The sequence below is a fragment of the Ovis canadensis genome, chromosome 17 (assembly GCF_042477335.2).
Source record: "Ovis canadensis isolate MfBH-ARS-UI-01 breed Bighorn chromosome 17, ARS-UI_OviCan_v2, whole genome shotgun sequence".
NCBI lineage: Eukaryota > Metazoa > Chordata > Mammalia > Artiodactyla > Bovidae > Ovis > Ovis canadensis.
Window position 1 is genome coordinate 78,710,462 of NC_091261.1, and position 18,671 is coordinate 78,729,132.

The following is an 18,671-nucleotide window of genomic DNA, read 5'->3' on the forward strand; positions in this document are numbered from 1 at the left end:
GGACTCCAGGCTAGAATACTGGAGTGCGTAGCCGTTCCTTTCTCCAGAGGATCTTCCCAACCCAAGGATTGAACTCAGGTCTCCTGCATTGCAGGCGGATTCTTTACCAGCTAAGCCACCCGGGAAGCCCAGAAAAGACAACCAGCTTTCTAGAGGTCCCGTTGATCCTTTTAAAAAGATAAGACAGAGACTGGCCTGGTGGTCCAGTGGTTAAGAATCCACCTTGCAATGCGGGGGACATGGATTTGATCCCTGGTCGGGGAACTAAGGGAATTAAAGTCCCACAGGCCTCGGATCAGCATACAACTGAGAGAGCTACAACTAGAGAGACATGGGTTTGATCCCTTCTCTGAGGGATCTTCCAATGTGAGGCAGCCAATAAATACATAAATATTTTGGGGAAAAAAAACTTTAAAAATATATTAAAAGATAAGACAAAAGGAAACCTTCCCACAGTGTGCTCGATTTATCTTTTCGCTTTTCAAAAGTGTTGTGCGTAAGTGACAGAACATGGTAGCAACTTGACCCTTGCAAAAAATCTTCACCATGTGACACACTCACAGCTAACTTAAAGAAAGCTGTATCAGACTGAAAAGAGGGAATACAGTCATCTGCATGTCAGCTTGTACCTAATGGCTTGTAACTGGGCGTCCCCGATGGCTCAGATGGTAAAGAATCCACCTGCAATGCAGGAGACCTGGGTTTGATCCCTGGGTCGGAAGATCCCCCAGAGAAGGGAATTGCTACCCACTCCAGTATTCTTACCTGGAGAATTCCATAGATGGAGGAAGCTTGTGGGCTACAGTCCATGAGGTTGCAAAGAGTCAGACACGACCAAGTGACTATTTTTTTATTTTTGTACCTAATAAACAGCTTAAACCATTGCCTGCTAAACTTGTTATGATAGCGGGCTTGGAAGAGGGCCCAAGTGTTAAGAACCAAATTCGATCACAGATTTTTGATTGCCAGTGTGACTGTAAGCACGGTGACACAGAGAACGGCGATGCTGTACTCCGTTAGCGTGAGGAACTGGGGGCAGGGTTCGGCACCATCCTCTGACATAAGCAACCACAGATGTCACAGATACTGGTGGCGGTCTTTTTCCAGACCAGCCTAGCATTGCTAATAACGGTAAAATATCTCCATGCTCTGAAGGAAAAAAAAGAAAAAACAGTGCCGAAGTCTTCATAGTCTTAATATTGTTCCCTAAACATCTTTCCCCTGTACTTTTCCTCTTGCCCTGGTTATTTCCATGTTGCTGCTGGGAAATCACACAGACATCCAAGGGCTGACCCTGAGGATCCTCGCCAAAATCTTGCCCCTAGGAAGAGATGAGAAATGTCACTGGAATTACCCCTGTTGTTTTTCTTGCTTTGTGTTATTGTTGTTCAGTTACCCAGTCATATCCGACTCTTTGCAACCCCCATGGACTGCAGCACTCCAGGCTTCCCTGTCCATCTCTGTCTCCCAGAGTTTGCTCACTCATGTCCATTGAGTTAGTGATGCCATCCAATCATCTCATCCTCTGTCACCTGCTGCTTTTCCTGCCCTCAGTCTTTCCCAGCATCAAGGTCTTTTCCAATGAGTCAGCTCTTCGTATCAGGTGACCAAATTATTGGAGTTTCAACTTCAGCATCAGTCCTTCCAATGAATATTCAGGGTTGATGTCCCTCCCCCCCCCCAGCTTTTTAAATTTTTTAAACAAGGCAGTTAATAGTGGTGGCATCTTTGATGGCCCTCAGTCATCTGAAGTCATTTGTTAATGCCCTGCATGCCCTCAGCCGGTTCCCCCAGAGCAGTCACCCTGTGAGCTGCCTGAGCTATGTGGCAGCCAGGCCTGGGCAATGTGATTTCTCGTGTCCGTGGGATCCCCGAGCCCCAGCAGTTCGGCGCACTGCATAGAAGCCAGGGTGGGGACGAGAGCTTGCAGGCCATCTCACTGCAACCCCTGCATTTGACCAGAGGCAAAGATGTACCAGGGCTCCCGGCAGTGGGGAAAGGATGCAACAAGCTCGACCCACAGCAGCTCCCTTTTGTGTAGAAGAACCGACTACGTCTTTGGATTTCATTCCTCTGTTCATGAAGTAGCTCCTATGTCCCCCGTGCGTGCGTGCTTAGTCGCTCAGTCATGTCTGACCCTTTGCGACCCTACGGACTGTATGTAGCCGGCCAGGCTTCTCCATCTGTTGGATTCTCCAGGCAAGAATACTGGAGTGTGTTGCCATTTCCGCCTCCAGGGGATCTTCCGGACCCAGGGGTCTAACCCACATCTCCTGTGTCTCCTGCACTGGCAAGCGGATTCTTTACCTGCTTGAGCCATTGGGAAGATCCCATGTCCCAAGTCTTGTGCTCAACGCTGCCGATACAGTGGTAACTCGGATAGATAGGTCTCCTGCCCACAGGGGGCTGGTGGGCAGTGAAGGGGCGCAGAGACCCCTGGCAAGTACACACACACACACACACACACACACACACAACAAGCTGTTATGTGCATCTTGAGACCAATAAATGGGTGGGAGGCTGGCTGGGGCGTCTCTGCACATAGGCTGCCTTGAGTGGAGAGCCTGCCAGGGTCAAGGTTCCCACACCTCTCACCACGTCCCACGCGCCCGCCTCCGCACCAGCCCAACCCGGCACCTGCTCTTTGAAACATCTGCTGCGTCAGGGGGGGCCGCACTCTTGATTCCTGTGATTCCTGTCACTTTCTAACCACCAAATGGAACTTCGCTTCCATATATGTTCATCTGCCAAGTAATAGAGCGAGAGCACTTGAGTCTTGCAGAAAGTTAACAACTTATTTGAGGTATCCTGTTAAATATTATCTATTAATACTTGATTATTTGGTGACAACTTCTTTCAGATCCTCTAAAAGTTATCTAATGTGTTGGGTGCTGTTAAAGGGTGTGCTGTGAAAGGATGTGCTGTATGTAAAACCTTTATTCTAATAATTGCCTAAAACCTACTGTGTGGGTTTTTTTTTTTTCCTTAATGGCTAGTTGTAGCCTAAGAAACCCAAAGTTTAACCAAACCTTGAATGGAGGGACTTCCCTGGTGGTCCAGTGGCTAAGACTCTGCGCTCCCAATGCAGGGGACCTGGGTTCGATCTCTGGTCAGGGGACTAGATACCGCATGCTGCAACTAAGACCCAGCACAGCTAAATAAATAAATTTTAAAACAAGCGAAAACTTTAATTGAAGCTTAGGTTTCAGTGTATTGCTTTGGGTTAATATCCTTCCTTCCAGACTTTTTCTTCCCTTCTCCCAGTGGCTTTAAGAAGGGAGGGAAGGAAAGAAAGGGGAGAAGAAAAAAACATCCCCAAGCTATTGCAGTGAAAACCAGCTTGGCTGGTGAAAGCTGTGTCTTTTACTCTGAATTAAATAATGTTGCAAGAGGTCAGCCGGTCATCCCTAGATGATGTCTGTGATCCTGGCAAAAGTCATGGCCACAGTTCACGGCAGAGCTTCCGGCGCACTGACCTCGCGGTCGCCTGAAAATCCAGAGACCAGACCAACCCTGCGTCCCCTCAGCCCATGATGATAAGTGCATTTGTGAAGGTGATGTGGTGTCTGACCACCCAAGGTAGATACAAGTGTGGACACAGGCTGTAATGAGCTAGAGAACTTTCTCTTTAGAAAAAAAGTGAATGAGAAGCAAGGCTTTGCCAGAGCAAGGGATGGGCGCTCTAGCAAATAAAAGGTTACACTAGAACCCACTTCCTTTGTTCTGCTAAGTAAAGTCTTGCTAACACTGAATAATTATAGTAGGAAAAGCCTGAACGAAGCCATCCTTTCACTTGTTCAATGAAGGTTAATTTAAGGGACTTAAATTCAAGGGTTAATTTAATGAGACTTGAGATAAAGCTTGAATTTAGGGATTTTTGCAAATTACCTGTTAGAGGTGGTGGAAACAGAAGTGTATTTGTTCCTTTTATGCGAGTGACCTCTTAGCATTTAAGTGATTACTGATTAACCAAGGAGTTTCAAATAAAACTCTTCATATTCTGATTTAAAGAACTTGACCTGGCTGAAGGCGGCTTATGTTGGGGAGCAGTGAGGGGTGGGATGGGGGGTGGGCAGGGTACGGTATCTCAAGCAACGTGACTTCAGCTGGAGAAATGTCCCTCTGGGCAAAGCTCCCCTTGTTCTAAGGAGCATGCCCAGTGGTGCACAAAGCTGCCTCTGCAACCCTTTTTCATCCAAGAGACTTGAAATGGGAGAGAAATGTTGCCTAGAGAAGACCGTCTGGTCCCTGTATTCTACGTAAACCAGGAGAGCTGTGCTTTGCCCCACAAATGGTCTTCATCAGCCAGAACGCTGGCCCAGGTTCCTTCACGTGGTCATCTCAGGGTTCCCAGCAGCAGAAGAGAGCAAGCCCAATGCACAGGCACTTAGCAAGCCTCTGCAGGCATCATATGTGCTAACCAACCATTGGCCAAAGACAACGATAGGACCAAGCTCAAGTCCAAGGGCTGTAGACTTAAACTCTTTACCTCCTGATGGCAGGAGCCACAAAGTATTGTGGCCGGATTTTCTTTTCTGTCTTCCTTGACAGGTGTGAATTTCTTGTTAACACTTGATCAGAGGAACTATTTGATGTTTTGGGTCAACCGTGTAACTCGTAATCGACCCAGGAAGGATGGGAAATCATGGTGGAGCACTTTAAATTCTGACAACTCACCTAACTGTGGAGGAGACTGTTTCGGTTCTGCTCCAGACGAAAGCTAAAGGTGGCACAGGGCAAAGCCGGTGCCACTTGTCTTCATGACAGCAAGCTAAAGCGACTCCTAAACGCATGGACATACCTGGTTCAGAACTCAAACTCCTTTCTCTCAAAGCAGCATTGTCTGATTCGCAGCAATCAACACTTGTTAGCACCATGACTCATTTGAGACTAGATCCTAGGTGCTGTTCCTTGGTGCCTTCAGGGTGCTCACACCGTGCCACGCACTCTGCACCCATGAACTGTCTGATCCCCTGAACCATCTTACAGAGTCCTATCGCTGGCTCACTGCTCCCTGAGCGGGAAGCCTGCGAGTCAGATAGAAACAACGAACTCACGGGCACCTATTTAGGAAGTCAGAGAGTCCGGAATTTAAACAAATAACAATTTATTTTCAGCTGTGCTTGGGTCCTTGTTGCTCCGAGCAGGCTTTCTCTAGTTGCGGTGAGCAGGGGCTACTCTTCGCTGTGGTGGTCGGGCTTCTCACTGCGGGGCCTTCTCATTGGGGAACCTTTTGTTCCCTACACTGGCAAGTGGATTCTTATCCACCTTATCAATTTTTAAAAAATCGTTCAGGCCACTAGACTCCCAGGACTGTGGGCAGCTGGAGCAAGTGCGCAGGGACACTCGCCACCCCCCATCCCCTCCAGTCCTGATCATCCCCCCTACACGTGATCTTCTCTCCCGCCTACTGACCCAGGAGTCCTGGGGGCTCGGGACTGCCGGCCCAGCTTTCCCATTCATGCAGATTCACCAAGAGTGGATTGGTTTTAGAATGTTGAGACATGATGTATCAGAAGGAGGTCTTAATCTTCCTCAGTCTGGATAATTTTTTAAAACCAGCTTTAGAATTTTCCTATATCAGCTAATGCTAACAGCATTCACATGATGAAAGCTATCTGTGTCATAAAATTTTTGCTTTTACGCAGTTAAGACCAATAATGGGGAAAGAATGTTTCCGGATTCTCCCCTCCTCCCCCACTTCTAAGTTCTCTGTTGATGTATAATAGACATAATAGACAGTACATATTTGAAGTGTACAATTTGAAAAGTTTTACCAGTGCCCCCCCACCCCACACATCCATGAAACTAGGACCAGAGTCAAGATATGGACTTCCTATTGCTCCAAAAAGTTCCCTTTTGCCTCTTTGAAACCCTTCCCTGCCCCTTCTCTCTCTGTCCCTTGCCAGTCCCCAGACAACCATTATTTGCTTTCTCCTCTGTAGATTAATTTGACTTTATATGAATAAAATCATATAATATGTACTCTTTAATCTGACTTCTTTCACTCAGCATAATTAGCATACTTTGAGATTCATCCATGTTGATTGTATCAGCAGTTTATTCCTTTTAAAATTTTAAATGAGAAAAGGGAACACTGCTCTTTTTTTTTTCCCCCTCTGAACTTGGCCCAGGACTATTGAAGTTACCTACCAAATTGTACATTAACCAACTAATGCCAGCAATGAGTTAATCTATAACCTCATCTGTTAGCGGTTAACGCGACCCCCAAACCTAAGCTGCTCCTGACTGTCAGACCCTGATCCTGGGCACCCTTTCCCTTGGGGGCTCAAACTGAAGTCAGGCTGTGGGGCTTGGGGAACCCAGTACTTGTGAGTCTTGCTTCAGCCCTGCCCACGGTTGAATCTGAACATAGCCCATCTTCGTGTTCTCATGACAGGGGGCTCTGGGCTTTGTGATGGTGTGGCTGGCAGAAGAGCAGGCTCTGGGTGCTCTGAGAGAAGCTTGGACTTCAGTCAGCTCTCTTTTATATTTTTAAGTTTGAGCTATGCAAATGCCCAGTAGAAGCAAATTCAGTATATGGGGCGGAAATGAGGGGACCCCTGTGTTGTTTCAAAAGTACTCACTTTAGGATTTTTTTTAAAATAATGAACTCAATTCACTTGAAATTTAAATTGACACTTCTTTTCAAGACTCCATCTCCTTTAAAGCTAACATCCACCTGTCTGCTGTCGAGTTCATTACAGTTCACCGTCTTCCTTTCACAGATCAGTTTAACAGCTCTTTCCTTAAATGTTTGGTTTCAGACCTCTTACTGTAGGAATGTTCTAGTAAACGACTGCTTAAAATAATATGCAAAATACTTCTGTTCTAACGCATAGGTACCGGTTAAATATATCTTTCAGCTATTTTTGGAAAACTACCATTGGATGCCCCTGAGTTTTGATTTTCTCCCAAAAGGAAAGCTCACACATGACACGACATAATGGACTGCAGAGAAGTGGGGGGCAGGGCCGACAGGATATGAGTTGAACACCCTCCCCTGCTGCCAGCGTGCTCTGACCTCGGGAAGTCACCGCATCCTCTGCAAGTCTGGGACGTGGGGCTAGGTGCTCTTTAATCCCGTTCCAGGACCCAGGGGCACTTGATCGATTCAGATGGACCGTAGTCGAGGAGGTCAGCGTTGCCTCAGAGGCCCCCTTGGTCCCTCTGTGTGAGGACTGTGGCAGCTCCTCAGCTGGGCCATGTTGGCACCCGGGAGAAGCAGCCTCACCTTCTCTTCTGGATCTGGCTCACTGGTCCTTCCAAACAGCCAGCCTCCCGCGAGGGAACACAGTTTGACTTGTTTAGCTTCAAAATGAGGCCAGCCAGCCCCCCACTGCCTGCCTGATGGTGGGGTGCCTCCTGGACCAGCCCTGGCATAGTCTACAGTCACCTGCTTGTTTTTCGGGGGTGGGGGTGGGTGGGTTACACGGGCTTCCCAGATGGCACAGTGGTAAAGAAAGCACCTGGCAGTGTAGGAGACAAAGGTTCCCGATCCCTGGTGGGGAAGATCCCCTGGAGGGGAGCATGGCAACCCGCTCCAGTGTTCTTGCCTGGAGGATCCCATCAGAGGAGCCCGTGGGGTCGCAGAGTGGGACATGACTGAACATACACCCACCGCACCCCCCACCCACACCCACTGGTTGTTTCAGCCCTCTCCACTTACCTACCACAAGCCAGCCCGCCAAGCTCTCGGATCATGAAACAAAGCGTAAGCACCTGGATCGTGACCCAGCTCTTTTCCTGTTCTTCTTTTGAGACTTCCCCAACAGGAAAGGCTCTGGGTAATTGATAGAGATTATCCCTGATTCCCTTAATGTAACCTTTTTACTCTTTCCTTTTCCTGGGATTAAGCTGTTCCTTTGCAAGAAGTCCTCTTCTTAATGACACAGTCATCGACCCATTATTGACCAAAGGAAGCGATCCAGCCCAACCCCACCTTTCTGTGGTTCACAGTCCCATTGGTCTCTTTCATTATAAACGACTTTCAAAGTCATTAACTGTTTGTTTTTTTTTCTTTCAATTTTTGGCACAGTGAAAGGCCATCAAACTACACTTTAAAATCTGCCTTCTTGAAGCAATAATTGCCCGTGTATTTGTTGTTGGCTATGAGAGTTCACACCGAAGAGATGTTTTAGTATTTGCTGAGGGTTCCGAGGCAGTATGCCCTGCACGGGATGATAAGTTGAGGTCTGACGTAAAGTGGAGACACGTGGGCCCTGTCAGCAGGCACCTTTCTTCTCCCTATTTCCCCTCTTTCCTGTTTTTCCTTCATTCAAGGAGTATTTCTTGCTGTGCATACAGGGCCCCCAGTGTGACTGCTGCAGCTCCAAGCTAAGAGGGATTAAATCTTTTAGGACTGGGCCTGCTCAGCATATGACTGTACCATCATGGTAGGCACTCGAGAAATACGTGTTTTGTAAATAACTCCTGGGGAAGACCGTCAGAATTACACATTTGCCTGTAAGCACAGAGCAAGCAAACTGAGCCTTGTGTAGGGGTCAGGGCACGCCTCCCAGAAAAAAGTGCAATTTTAGTGATCCAGAAATGTCAGTAAACCATAGAGGCTCTTGGACACTGTGTGCTGGAAACTAACCTGTGGGCCTGCTGCCTGCTACCGAGAGAAAAAGAGAGTTAGTTGGTAAGTAGTAGTCAAGCTGCAGAAGGCAATGGCAACCCACTCCAGGACTCTTGCCTGGAAAATCCCAGGGACGGAGGAGCCTGGTAGGCTGCAGTCCATGGGGTCGCACAGAGTCGGACACAACTGAAGCGACGCAGCAGCAGCAGCAGCAGCAGTCAAGCTTCCCCAGTGCTCACTGGGAAAGACTCCACCTGCCAGTGCAGGAGATGCAGGTTGGATCCCTGGGTAGGGCAGATCCCCTGGAGGAGGAAATGGCAACCCACTCCAGTATTCTTGCCTAGGAAATCCCAAGGACAGACGAGCCTGACGGGGCTACAGTCCATGGGGCTGTAGAGACAGGCACTACTGAGCGACTAAACGACAGCGACAAAGAAGTAGTCAGTATTTCCACGGTGGCCTTGGGAGGGGACTGTGATGTGTAACCACCATTGCATTACAGAGCATCGCCTCTTCCCTTCATACGACTTGATGGTGTCTGCAAGGTCTTCAGCCTCAGCCAGCACCCCACGTGTCCAGCTCCCAGCCAGCCTTCCCTTCCTCTTCATTTGGGCAGCTTGGCTGCCAAAGCCCTTCCCAGCCACTCGAGCCCACAGCACATACCACCCCCCATGCCAGCTCCTCTGTGGAGCATCTGTTTGGAGCATCTCTCAAGGTGGTGGTCCCACAGGGTTGGGCTCTCGATCCACTTGTTTCCCCTGTTGGTCCAGCTCCCTCTCTCTAGTCAGGATACTGCAAGCTCTGCACAGGCGAGTGACCACCCCCGACTGCCTTGCAGCCCAGGCGGTGGGCAGGACGGGATTGTGGACCCAGGAAGTAACTGCTGCCGCCACCCTGATGCTGGGTAGGAATGCACAGGAACCTCTTTCTCCTCCATCTCGGGTCTGTTCTCAGCCTGAGGAAGGCCTGCTCCGTGCCTGCTCAGCTTGTCTCCCTCCCCTTCCATCACCACCACCATTGTGGTGGCTGTTTATTGAGCGCCAGACCTGGAATGCATTGGGGGGAAAAACACAGATGTACTTTCCACATGGCCTTCAGCTTGCTGGTCTATAGAGACGGGCTTATAAGGCTTGTTCTTTGAATTAGACACTAGAATATGGCCTTTCTGGGCTGAACGAGCTCCCATGATGTTTTCTAGCTTGCCCCCACTATCTCCGCTGCTCCCGCCAGTGTCCCCCTCCACACCCCCAGTCCCCATTCCCACCAGGGCTCCCAACAGCACAGCTGTCCTGACTTTCTGCAGGGAAGTGGATCTGAGGTGGGCAGGTGGGATCCCAGTTCTGTGACTCGGCTAACTAGGCTCAGGTTGTGCTTGAAGACTTTGTTCAAGAAAGCATGGGTCTTGTGAAGAAAAACAGGACTTCGGAAATGGAATCCTTGAGATTCTCATCTTGAATTTTCATCATCCTATTATCACAGAAGACTCTGCTGGAACTCTCATTCTGTTGCTCTGTCCAGTCAGGGTGTGCAGGCCCCTGGGCCCCGGGAGATCCTCTGCGGTGAACCCTAAAGTTTGCCCCTTACAGGGTAGGGAGTTGCTCTGTGCCCACAGCCCCTTCCCCCGCCCTGCATGAGGGCCTTGGCACATTTGCTCCCTGCGGGGTCCCAGGTACCCTGCCAGAGGATGCCTGGGATAGTGACTGCCCCCCAGACCTTTGACCTTGGACTCTCAGCCTCCCGCTTGGTGGGGGAGTGGGGCACGTATCATTTCCTCAGCCAGACATCGAAAGAAGCTCAATTGCCTTGAAGCACGTTTTTCTGAGCGCTTTCCTTAGGTCTGAGTTACAGCAGCCTAAGTGGGCTTCTAGAAACCAAACAGCCCAACTAAGAGAGGAATCAGGCTGTCCTGGGACTGGGGCTGGGCTCGGGGGGCTGGCTGTGGACAAGGGATGGGTGAGCTAGGGCTGAGAAGCACCCTCCCACCGCCCCATCCTCTGACCTCCTCAGGGTCTCAGTCTGGTGGTCCAGCTCTCAGCTGTGCCCAAGGATCAACCCAGGGAGCCTTCAGCCTTACAGAGGAGGGGTCTACCTCCCACCCTGGGCCCCCGGTCTCCAGGGAGGGCCCACCCCCACCCTGTGTTTTTAAGGGGCTCCCAGAACATTCAGATGTGTTACTGACCACCTTCTCCTGGTTCTGTGCCTGTGTGTCCACGCTGTGCAGCACAGTCATGCTGACTTCCAGAACCTTCCACAGGTACAGTCCCTGTGAGTCCAGCAGAGTGCCTGCTGCTCTGTGTGGGAACTGGACCTGCAGGAGGGACCTGGAGAGGAGAGGAAGCCTGCACACAGGCGGTCACGGGGAGGGCCAAGGGCCCCAAGGAGACACTCCTCGCATACCTACTGCATCGATATGGAGAGAGTGCCGAAGTGCTTACCGCATGCCAGGCGCGTTCTCGTCTCATCTGTTAGCATCATCCCCGTTGTGCAGGTGCTCACAGTCAGAGATGGGGAGGTGAGCTGGATTTTTTTTTTTAAGACACCAGCAGGGCTAAAAAGAACCCAGGTCAGCCACCCACTCCCAAGTCACCTTCTAGCTACTGTTCTTCCTCAGGGCCACCATGGTTGGGGGGGTGTCATGAAACCCCTCCCTGGGCTGAGGGGCACCTGGCAACTCTACCCAAGGTGGGTGGGGAGAGAGGTGTGGTTCTGTTGCTGCTGTAAATGACTTTAGTGTAAAGTTAAGAGGTGATGAAACGATATTCTAATACAAGTCACAGATACAAGGAATCACGACAGTAGGGTACACAGGGGAGGACCAATGTGAAACAAGCTCGGAAGAGCCTTAAGAACAACACAGTGAGGGTGTACCGTTTGTGAGCCTGCACTGCCTAGAGAGCAGTGGGCCTGCCTTCTGAATGAACGGCTTCTGACTGAGACAGTCATGAGCTTTCAAAGCAGCTAACCTGTACATAAGCAGGACGTTCCACCCTGCCACCCCACTTCATGTCGACTGTGTGAGCTACATGGCGTTTGTAAAGGGAGTTTTAAAGAGGGGGGAATCCAGCTAGGTTAGGATAAGAGATAGCTGGAACTTCATTGTGGGATTGGGAAATAGAATACTTACATAAGGTGTTAGTGGGTGGGGCTTCCCCAACGGCTCATGCCTACCAACGCAGGAGACACAAGAGATGCAGGTTTGATCCCTGGGTTGGGAAGATCCTCTGGAGGAGTCAATGGCAACCCACTCCAGTGTTCTTGCGTGGAGAATCCCAGGGACAGAGGAGTCTGGTGGGCTGCCATCTGTGGGGTCGCACAGAGTCAGACACGACTGAAGTGACTTAGCAGCAGCAGCAGCAGGATGCCATGAGTATTTCTCTAGCCTCAGATTACGGAGAGAGGCTGATGTCACGTTCTCAGCTCCCCACGATACCACGGCTGTATCGTGTAACCACTGCCCGTCCAGCTCTAAACCAGGAGCGAGCCCCGTCTCACCTGCTGACGTGCTGTTGCAGGGTGAGTGCTGTTTGAAAGCACTCGTTGCCTCGCCCTTACATAACACGTTACTTTCCCTCTCTGATGCTCTGGGGCAGTCATGTCCCAAGACCAGGTGGGGGAGGCCCAGCTTCTACAGCTTCTGGCCACTCGAAGACAATCCAAGAGGAAGCCCCCTTCTAAATTGTTTCCAGTATCCCAGATCTCTCCCAAGATGGCCCTGTGCTGGCTTCCAGGACCTTGTAGTCCTCTCCTCCAGGACCCTCCTCCTGGGGCAGGGTACCCTGGCAGCACAGCCCTCTACCCAAGGAGGGTGGGTGGAGTTTGGCCTTGAGGCTGGGGTGACCCCTTGCATGTGCACAAGCTCGCCCCCCCCCACACACACACCCTGCCCCAAAGGCAGGGTGGGCCTGGGGTCAGCTTTCTCCACACCGACACATTCCGGCAATGAACTCCGAGGAGTTGGAGAAATTTCAGTCAGAACCTGGCCTTTCAAGTCTCTGTGAAGGTGTATCTGTTAAGATATGGATGCGAGTGTGCTCAGTCGCCTCCAACGCTCTGCATGGACTGCAGCCCGCCAGGCTCCTCTGTCCATGGAGTTCTCCAGACAAGAATACTGGAGTGGGTTGCCACTTACTCCTCCAAGGGGTCTTCCACCCAGGGATCGAACCCAAGTCTCCTGCATTGGCAGGCAGATTTCTTTACCACTGAGCCACCTGGGAGGCCCTCAAGATGGTAGCATTTATTTTATTTAAAGGTTTGTTAGTTTCCCCCCAAGCCCCACAGATGGGAAGAGCAAGACTGCCTGGGGCATGCAGAAATTCTTTCATCCAGATTCCCTTCCTCTTAATAAAAATAAGAAAACATATAATCAGACTATCCTAGGGTTGTTTTTTTTGTTTTTGTTTTCATTTTGCCACCTGATTCAGGAATTCCTCTGCCTCATCAGCAGTTTTGCCTGGGATGCTGGTTACCTAGCTTCTGGACCTATCTGAGTCCAGTTGAACCAGGAGAGGCCTCGGAATATGCCTCTGACAGGCACCCCAGAGGCTTCGCGCAACTCATGACTCAGTGATACCTTGACCCTGTCTGAATTTTAAAACTGACTGAGAAACTCAGAAGAATCCTGCAGTGGGGGGCTCCCTTCTGAACAGATGAAACAGGCATCTCCAGGGCAGGGGCCCAGGCCTGCAGGCTGCCCTGCACCCCAAGACTTGCCAAGGTTGAGAAGCAAGTCCGCCAGACTTGGAAGTTCTCTCTGCGAGGAGCCCGGCCTTTGCTCTCCTAGTGGAAGGGAGCCTGTCGGGTCTTCAGACTCTGCAGGCACTGTTGTTGTTAAGCCCGATCCTGCCACCTAATTAACACTTGTTTATATTAAACAAGCGTTAGCAGCCGTATGCAGAGAAGGGGGTGGTCCTTTTTGAAGTTTCTAGTTGCTGACTTTATAAGATCTGGCCTGAAGTGGGGCTTCTGGAAACTCATCAACCCAACATAGCAGCTAACAAGTCCTTCGAGAAGTTTCTGTCGCAGGCACGGCCATCTCCCGAGGAACAACCCAACCTGCGGAGGTTGCCGCCCCCCTGCAACACCTCTTGACCCGGCAGCGCAGTGGCGCAGGAGGGCGTGGACAGCTTCCCTGGTTTGGGTGCTCCTCGTCAAGGTGTTAAAACAAAGAGGATCGTTGTGTTTCTTGGAACTGGTCTAAATGTCTCTGAAAGATTAAGATCTAGGGAAACGCATTTCCGTTCGTTTTCTGCTCGTAAAGGGTACCAACCCGGTGATGGCGCCGTGACACGGCCGCGGCCCCCAGCCTATCCTGCCGGTTCCTTTAATTAGGAGAAATTAACTGGGGCTGCTACATATTTTGAGAATAAATAACACTAAACGCAGGCAGCCTTAACCACTAACTTAACCGCTGAGTTCTCGCTGCTACATGTCTCCTAAGTAGATCGGCATAATCTTCACTAGGACTTAAAATGCATCACCTTCGTTCCGGAGCTCGGAACCCGCAGCCGACGCGAGCCCCGGGAGGGCTTAATGACTTTAATTATGGCGAGAAATACCTTCTCCTGGCGGGAGGGGCGCGGCCGGCGGGGTGGGGTCAGAGGAGGCCGGATGGGAGCCCGGGGCCCCCCCACAACCCCTGCCCCCCCGAAGACGGCCCCGCGGCGTGGGGGGAGGGGGAGGCCGCGGGGCCTCGGAGTTCTGAGCGGTGTTTGTGGCTTCGGCGCTTTGATCTCCGGCCAGGGAAACCTGGAAGGTCAGGCCGGGCTGCAGCCAAGCCCCGGAGCCAGGAGCCAGTGGAGCGGGCCGCGCCGCGCCACCCACCCTCCTCCCCCATCCGCCTCCTCCCGCCCGGGAAGGTGAGCCCGCCTGGCCGCCCGACACCCCCACTTCCCTACACCCACCCCCTCACTGGGTTGGAGCTGTTTTGCGTTGGTCTCCCTTTAGGCAGTGGATTAGGGGCTCCAAGTCGTGGCAGTAAACCAGACACATGGCCCTGCAAATTTTGTTTAGTAACTACCCTATCTGTCCTGTATACTGTAAACGAAACCAGGTTGTTTTTTCAAGCTCTGTGCCGCTCCCCACCTTCTTTCCCTCCTAACCCTCCCCTGCAGAACTCGCAGCCCCAGAGCAGGTGATTCCCTTGCCTCCTGCCGGGTTAGAGTGTTACGGTCGGGTTTTTTTTTTTCCTGGCCACTTCTTCTGACGCCCACCCCCTTCTTGGCACCAGGCTTTTCTCACCGGTTACCCATGGGCGCCGGTGTGTGACCTCATTTCCTATGGAATGAAAGGTTTCTGTAGGAAAACAGGGCACTTGGTGAGACAGGCCTTGCAAGCCCCCTCGGCTGGCAAAGAGTGTCCCCTGTCGTGCAGTGACTCATGCTTCAGGGCGCAGCGGCGGACCAGAAAGCCCAAGAGCCCCGTGCCTGGGTGGTCACTCAGCCGAGAACACAGGGGAGGAGGAGGAAAGGAAAAAGTGAGGAGGGCAGCTTTAGAATCCACTTAGTGGTGTCTAGAGGGAGGGGCACGCAGGGACCTGGGGAGCTCTGGCTTGTTTGTGCTGGGGTGGGACCAGCCGAGAGAGACTGGTGAGCGTCAGGCAGGGTGTCTCCGCGTCTGGCTGGTGGTCTCTGTGTGTGGACAGGCCCCTGTCCCAGTGGCAGCCTGAGCAGGGCTTGTTAGGGGCCCCGCGTTCCTGGCAGGGACTGTGCCTGGAGGTTCAGACCTCAGGTGGATGAGCCTCGCAAGCCTGCACTTTTGGTGTCTCGTGGCTCTGCCCAAGGGCACGTTTGAGTCCGGGGGTTCGGAATCTGCCACCAGTTCTGGGATCTTGGTAGCAGGGTGGGTGGGCAGGTTTTCCTAAGCAATGAGAGGACAGTGAAAATGCACATCTCCTGCCGTCTGTGCCCGTGCATATACCTGGAGGTGGTGGTTTGCTCAGCTCTCCTCTGCTGAGAGTTGTCAGGGAGGCTTATGTTCCTCCTGGGAGTAGAAGGGACAGATGTGACGAGTGCCCTAACATCAGAGACCTGCTCACGAGGCCTGCGACCCCATGAAGATCCCCAGTGAGACAGAGCCACTCTCAGGGACTGGGGTGGAGGTTCCCCAGAGAGAATAATTCCTGAGTTAGAACCAACCACCAATAGAAGGCCCGTACGCAAGCGCTGCAGCAGAAGAGCCGGCCGCAGCTCATAAGAAACCGAATCGCCAGCATCTGCCCAGCGGAGGATCCTGACTTCCGAGAAGATCTGGTAGAGAATGAACCTTCCGCCACTCAGAAAGAGTCAGAGGAAACAGGAGACCAGGTGGCCTGGAGCGAGCCGCAGCCCGTGCTTGGAACAGCAGGGATCGGCGTGTTTGATGCTAACCCCTGGGGCGAAAGCTCATCCTTTTTAGGTCAATCAACAGACGTTTCTAGGCCATTTTACCCTGTACCAGGCTCTTTGCTTGATTCTGGGAATGGAGCGGGAAAGAAGTCTGAGGCCTTGGCTGCCCTCTAGTGAGGGAGGCACTTTAAGTAAACAGTGACAGTGTGATGTCACAAGAGCTGTTCCAGTGGGACCAGGCGGGCCAGGGTGCGGAGAGGAACACCTGAGGCTGTGAGAGTTGGAGGAGGCCCGGCTGGCTGTGGGCGAGAGGCAGCGTGTTTCCCCAGCAGGTGGGCAAGGAACTGTAAAAGCCCCGCCTCGTCAGGCTCCGGGGCTGGTGGGTTGAGCCCGCAGAAAGCCAGAGTGGTCACGTCCTATTCTGTTTTTTGGAGGATAGCAGATTAGCGGTGTGCTACTTCCAGGCGGGCAGCAGAGGAGCTCAGCCATACACACACACGTATCCGTTCTCCCCCAAACTCCCTTCCCAGCCAGGCTGCTGTGTGACATTGAACAGAGTTCCCTGGGTGTACTGTAGGACCTTGGTGGTTACCCATTTTTTAAACAGAGCTCACGTCTTATACGAAGAGCATCACAGAGTCATTCGGGAGAGTGGGGCAGGGCAGGTCTGCAATTCAGAGAATGCCCTCTTGTGCTGCATGGAGACCCTGTGGGCTGTGGGGGGCAGTGGGGGCAGGCAGGGTGGGCTACGGAGCCCTTGGGGGGTGGTGGTTGTGACTTAGGTGAGAACTCTAGTGTCCGGTACAGGGTGGCAGCAGTGGGGCTTGGAAAATGAATGGATGTGGAAGATGGACTCAGCAAAACTTGGTGAGCAGCTGAGCAGTGGGGTGAGGGCAAAGGGGTGTGGTTCAGCCTGGCCCCTGGACGGCGCTCATTGGGGCACCTCTCTCCAGAGAGAGCCCTGGCTATAGGAAGGCCAGGACCGCGCGAAGGGTAGGCACACACACCTCTATCAGCCTGAGCTGGAACAGTGAGCTCTGCCCCAGGAACAGCTGCAGAAGGAACTCGGGGGCCCCGCTGAAGCAGGAAGCTGATGCCAGGTCGTGGGCACTAAGCCCTGGGCCTCTGGTGCCATCTTGATTCCCCACGACTGTAGTTTCTGCCACTGTGGGTCACACTGCTGTGCATGTTGGAAGAGGGCTGCACGTGAACACTCGTAAGAAAGGGAGAGACCTCAGTGCCCTTACCCTGCTGCTTGCCGACCGAGAGCTCTTCCCCATCCCAGGACAACAGCAGGTGTGTGGAGACAGACACCTCTAGAAGGTCCTGGCTTGGATCCTTCCTGGGGTGCCTGGCACACAGTTGGCTTTCTTAAGTAGTTGCCACCTTGCACTGTATACAGCTGACCCTCGAGCAACACAGGTTTGAACATGGGTCCACTTAGACATGGGTTTTTTCAGTGGTCAATACTACAGCGCTGCATAACCCAGGGGGTTGAATCTGTGAACACGGAACCATGGACATGGAGGAACCTTGGAGATTGAGGAGCCGAGTATACAGAGGGTGACTCTAAGATCCATGGTGATTTCCCTTCGGTTGTACAGAGGGTCAGCGCCCTGACCCCCGCATTATTCGAGGGTCAACTGTTAATTGAGTGTTTTCACACCAGGGACCACCTCCTTTAAGCTGCAGTGGGTATATTCCTTAGACATTGTCTTCCAGATCAAAATGTAGATTCTGGCTCATCCCTCCCCCTCCGACCATGCGTTAAGAGCCAGGGCATAGTTAGGCAGTGAGACTCCTGTCACCTGAGCCAGCCGTTTGCACAGAGCCTTGGGTCCCAAAGCTTCTGTGGAAGGAAAGGGTATGGACAGAAGTTGTTGCAGAAAGGGTCCTGTGTCGAAAAAACTGGGGCTGCCAGGTAGCTGAGAGCCTTAGCACACGTGATATTTCTCAAAGGATGCTGATCAGGACGGTGTCTCATCCCCTGAGACCTACTATAGGAACATGGGATCGGTGGCTCCAGGCGGGTCATTTCTAATTCATTGGCCCTCGGAACAGGACACTCAGACCTTTCGTTACAACTCCCCCAAGGCTCTTCAGTGAGGCCTGCCCCAGCACTGCTGGTGAAACGGACGCTACGTGAGGACGGGGCGGCCACGGTCCTGCTCACCGTGTTCATCCTCCCGGCCTAGCACCCACAGTAACTGGTTAATTACTACCATCGAACGAATAAAGTCATAAATGGCACCACAAATAGAATTAAACTCTGCCACCGCCTACTATGTGAATTTGTCGAGTATGGGCTGAGCCCGCCCAGGGCGGTCTGCTCTGTTAGGCTTTTCTGGACAGCGACACTGGTCAGATGTACGTCCTGGCTCCACAGACCCCAGGGCGGGTGAGCCTAGCAGCCAGCCAAGACAATTACATGTGAGATGTTAGCGCCATCTGACTCCACAGGACCACGTGTAGCGATGTAAGGAGTGGATGCCACCAGAATGTGAGTACAAGCCTGTACATACAGCGCTGAGCCTGATGGAGAAGCTGCAGAGAGCCCCTGAATGCCTGGCAGAGAGGTGGTCCACCCAGTAATGGAAGGCTATATGTAGCTGGTAAGAAGAAAAACGCTTTTTTGCATCACTGCACATAACGTTGCTGAGTAAATTGTTGAGATAAGGGGGAAAACAGTTGAGAACAGATTATATACATCCAATTTATTTTAAGTAGATTTTCATATGTGAGTGTATATATACGTATGCATTGTATGC

At 51.9% G+C, this 18,671-nt stretch overlaps 1 protein-coding gene across 4 annotated transcripts in view; it reads left to right on the plus strand.

Moving 5' to 3' along the window:
• The window catches only part of ZNRF3 (zinc and ring finger 3), a 163,078-nt gene that overhangs the window by 129,923 nt on the left and 14,484 nt on the right, over positions 1–18,671 (plus strand). The window contains exon 1 of one of the 4 annotated variants that reach the window (XM_069557183.1): positions 10,836–11,093. The exons of the other annotated variants lie outside the window; for them this stretch is intronic. Within the exon in view, the coding sequence (XP_069413284.1) occupies positions 10,992–11,093 (102 nt within the window). The 5' untranslated portion in view covers positions 10,836–10,991. Of the gene's footprint in view, positions 1–10,835; positions 11,094–18,671 lie in introns of those variants that run through there. 4 annotated transcript variants of the gene reach the window in all.